Here is a 4,611-nt window from a genome sequence, read left to right as displayed (position 1 = left end):
CACACAGTAACACACACACACACAGTAACACACACACACACACACACAGTAACACACACACACACACAGTAACACACACACACACACAGTAACACACACACACACACACAAACACACACAGTAACACACACACACACAAACAAACACACACAGTAACACACACACACACAGAGCTCTGAGGGCGTGTGCATGAATTGATGGCTGCTGCTTCGGATCCTGTGTTTAATAAAATGTAAGTTTATTATGAGCAGCTCATTTTGCAGAACCTTTGGAACATGAGAACAAACATTAAGAAATGTTGAATGTTGATGATTAAGAAACGATCTCTGTCTGTCGGCAGGCGAGGAGCGTCGGCACCGGAGAGCTGGCCGCCATCAAGGTCATCAAGCTGGAGCCTGGTAGGAATCAAAGCAGCAAAATCTGTTCATCCTGCCGTCACATCACACGCCATTATCTTCCCACAATGCACTGCGTGCCCCACTGTACCGACTGCAGTGAATCACCACTGCATCACATCACGGGCCATTATCTTCCCACAATGCACTGCGAGCCCCACTGTACCCACTGCAGTCAATCACCACTGCATCACATCACCCGCCATTATCTTCCCACAATGCACTGCGAGCCCCACTGTAACCACTGCAGTGAATCACCACTGCATCACATCACAGGCAATTATCTTCCTACAATGCACTGCGAGCCCCACTGTAACCACTGCAGTGAATCACCACTGCATCACATCACGGGCCATTATCTTCCCACAATGCACTGCGAGCCCCACTGTAACCACTGCAGTGAATCACCACTGCATCACATCACAGGCAATTATCTTCCTACAATGCACTGCGAGCCCCACTGTACCCACTGCAGTCAATCACCACTGCATCACATCACGGGCCATTATCTTCCCACAATGCACTGCGAGCCCCACTGTACCCACTGCAGTCAATCACCACTGCATCACATCACGGGCCATTATCTTCCCACAATGCACTGCGAGCCCCACTGTACCCACTGCAGTCAATCACCACTGCATCACTTCATATCACATGCAATTATCTTCCCACAATGCACTGCGTGCCCCACTGTACCCACTGCAGTGAATCACCACTGCATCACATCACAGGAAATTATCTTCCCACAATGCACTGCGAGCCCCACTGTACCCACTGCAGTGAATCACCACTGCATCTCATCACGGGCCATTATCTTCCCACAATGCACTGCGAGCCCCACTGTACCCACTGCAGTCAATCACCACTGCATCGCTTCACCCACCATTATCTTCCCACAATGCACTACGAGCCCCACTGTACCCACTGCAGTCAATCACCACTGCATAGCTTCATATCACATGCAGTTATCTTCCCACAATGCACTGCGTGCCCCACTGTACCCACTGCAGTCAATCACCACTGCATCACATGACATGCAATTATCTTCCCACAATGCACTGCGAGCCCCACTGTACCCACTGCAGTCAATCACCACTGCATCACATCACATGCAATTATCTTCCCACAATGCACTGCGTGCTCCACTGTACCCACTGCAGTCAATCACCACTGCATCACATGACATGCAATTATCTTCCCACAATGCACTGCGAGCCCCACTGTACCCACTGCAGTGAATCACCACTGCATCACATCACGGGCCATTATCTTCCCACAATGCACTGCGAGCCCCACTGTACCCACTGCAGTCAATCACCACTGCATCACTTCATATCACATACAAATTATCTTCCCACAATGCACTGCGAGCCCCACTGTACCCACTGCAGTCAATCACCACTGCATCACTTCACCCACCATTATCTTCCCACAATGCACTGCGAGCCCCACTGTACCCAATGCAGTGAATCAACGTGTCGTCAGGTCACTTCAGCTTTCTGTCTCTTGTGAAGTTACATTGTTGTTGCGGTGACTTCCTGAAGACGTAGTAGGTTAGTTTTGACAGATGATTGAGACGTTTTCACTTCAGTGATGCAGCTCTTCATCATCTTCATCCTCCTCATTAATCAGTGCAGGCAGACTGCAGCAGTCAGCAGGGGGTCCAGCTGCATCGCACTGTGTGTGTGTGTTACTGTGTGTATCCTGAGGCTCCCCATTAGATGATCAGGCTATAGAAACTAATGAAGACAACTGCAGAACTGTGTTACTGTATGTGGGTGTGTGATATATATCCAGTGAATACTGATCAGGTGTTTATCATTCTGCAGGTTAACACACACACACAGTCTCAGAGCATCCTGCTGTATCACTGTCTTTATGAGGACACTGATATTTTCATTAAGCCCTGCACGCAGCGCCCCCTGCAGGCTGCATTACAAACAGCATCCTGATCATCTTTGTGTTCTTACAGTCTCAACATTTAAATGGCTGCATTTATACCCTCTCTCACCCATCCACACAGCAGACAGGAGGAGGTTGGCCTGAGGGTGGCGCTAGAGGAAAGATCATGGAGTCATTAGGTGCGTTCGAGATGACGGCGGCTGACTTGCCGACTTGATGGTCTAACGTGTGCTGCAGGTGACTGCAGGGGCAGGGAATAAAAACGCCGTCAAGTCGGATACATTCTACCTACGCGAGCTTACTGTGAGCTGAGATCAATGACTGATGACCAGGCAATAGTGTTGTTCCAACTTGGTGCAGCCGTGGAAAAGCAACTGCGGCCGCCGGAATCGGCGCCTGCATCTGGCTTGCCCCCGCAAGGTTTTAATGTCATGTGACATGGTGACGTTTTGCAGCGCCGGTGAAAGTCGGACACAATTTCTAACCAGCTTGCCTTATTTTAAGTCCAGCATGCATCACGTTAAGTCAGCACTGCGCAGCATGAAGTCAAACCCACCTATTAACATCTAATGCAGTGGTTCTTACCCTTTCTGGCAGTCCGAACCCTTTTTGAGGTTGAAAATATTTCGCGACCCCCCTCCCCCAACACATACACCTCCATCCTACTCACTTATGGGACTTTTTTTCATTCTTTTACTTCTTTGGTGTTTCATGGCGGTTGGCATCACCTCCACCTACTGGATTAACCCGTGGAAACTATTTACACCCAAGGTGATTCCACTCACAACTATACAGGTTTTTCAATTCAATTTTATTTATATAGCGCCAAACCACAACAACAGTTATCTCACAGCGCTTTTCATAAAGAGCAGGTCTAGACCGTACTCTGTGATGTTATTTACAGAAGCCCAACAGTTCCCACCAAGAGCAGCACTAGGAGACAGAGGCAAGGAAAAACTTCCTTTAAGAGGCAGAAACCTCGAGCAGAACCATGGCTCAGGGCGGGCGGCCATCTGCCTCCACCGGTTGGGGGCGAAGGGGGGGGGGGGAGAGAGAGAGAGAGGCAATGATAACAATCGTAATGTTAATGATTATAATAACAATAATAATAGGACTAGTAACAATAGTCGTTGCAGCAGAGGGTGTCGAGCAGGAACACGGGGGCAGCAGGTGACCCGCAACCACAGATTCAGACTCCACAGCTCCAGAGCCAGAAACACCTGCAGGAAGTGATAGGAGGAGAGAGGAGAGGGACGAGAAAGCACAAGACTACCGGAAAGGGGAGAAGTTGTGTTAGTAACATGCAATAATGGGATGAGGTTGCATACAGAGGGAGAGAAAGTAGAGGAGAGAGGAGCTCAGTGCATCATGGGAAATCCCCCGGCAGTCTAGGCCTATAGCAGCATAACTAAGGGATGGTTCAGGACTACCTGAGCCAGCCCTAACTATAAGCTTTATCAAAGAGGAAAGTCTTAAGCCTACTCTTAAATGTGGAGATGGTGTCTGCCTCCTGAACCCAAACTGGAACCTGGTTCCTAGTCTACTTTTGGAGACTCTAGGAACCACAAGTAACCCTGCATTCTGGGAGCGCAGTGCTCTGGTGGGGTAGTAAGGTACTATGAGCTCTTTAAGATAAGATGGATGACCATTAAGAGCTTTGTAGGTAAGAAGAATGATTTTAAATTCTATTCTGGATTTTACTGGAAGCCAATGTAGAGAAGCTAAGACAGGAGAAATATGATCTCTTTTCCTGGTTCCTGTCAGAACACGTGCTGCAGCATTCTGGATCAGCTGAAGAGTCTTAATGGACTTTTTCGAGCAGCCTGATAATAAAGAATTGCAGTAATCCAGCCTAGAAGTAACAAATGCATGGACTAGTTTTTCTGCATCATTTTTAGACAGGATGTTCCTGATTTTCGCAATATTACGTAGGTGAAAAAAGGCGGTCCTTGAAATTTGCTTAATGTGAGACTTAAACGACATGTCCTGATCAAAGATAACTCCAAGATTCCTCACAGTGGTGCTGGAGGCCAGGGCGATGCCATCAAGGGAAACTATATCTTTAGATAATGCGTGACGGAGGTGCTTGGGCCCCAGAACAATAACTTCAGTTTTATCTGAATTTAACATTAGAAAATTACAGGTCATCCAGGTTTTAACATCCTGAAGGCACATTTGGAGTTTAGCTAACTGATGAGTTTCATCTGGCTTGATCGATAGATATAACTGAGTATCATCTGCATAACAATGAAAGCTTATGGAATATTTCCTGATAATATTGCCTAAAGGAAGCATATATAAAGTGAAGAGGATT

At 47.6% G+C, this 4,611-nt stretch overlaps 1 protein-coding gene across 1 annotated transcript in view; it reads left to right on the top strand.

Annotated features, from left to right (window-relative positions):
• Positions 1-4,611, top strand: part of LOC123969286 (mitogen-activated protein kinase kinase kinase kinase 3-like) — a 59,255-nt gene that overhangs the window by 3,990 nt on the left and 50,654 nt on the right. The window contains exon 2 of the mRNA XM_046046536.1: positions 341-398. Coding sequence (XP_045902492.1) covers positions 341-398 — 58 coding nt within the window. The remainder of the gene's footprint in view (positions 1-340; positions 399-4,611) is intronic.

Source organism: Micropterus dolomieu, linkage group LG04, assembly GCF_021292245.1.
Source record: "Micropterus dolomieu isolate WLL.071019.BEF.003 ecotype Adirondacks linkage group LG04, ASM2129224v1, whole genome shotgun sequence".
Lineage (NCBI taxonomy): Eukaryota > Metazoa > Chordata > Actinopteri > Centrarchiformes > Centrarchidae > Micropterus > Micropterus dolomieu.
Note: the sequence above shows the minus strand (reverse complement) of the source record. Positions and strands in the feature narration are given on the sequence as shown.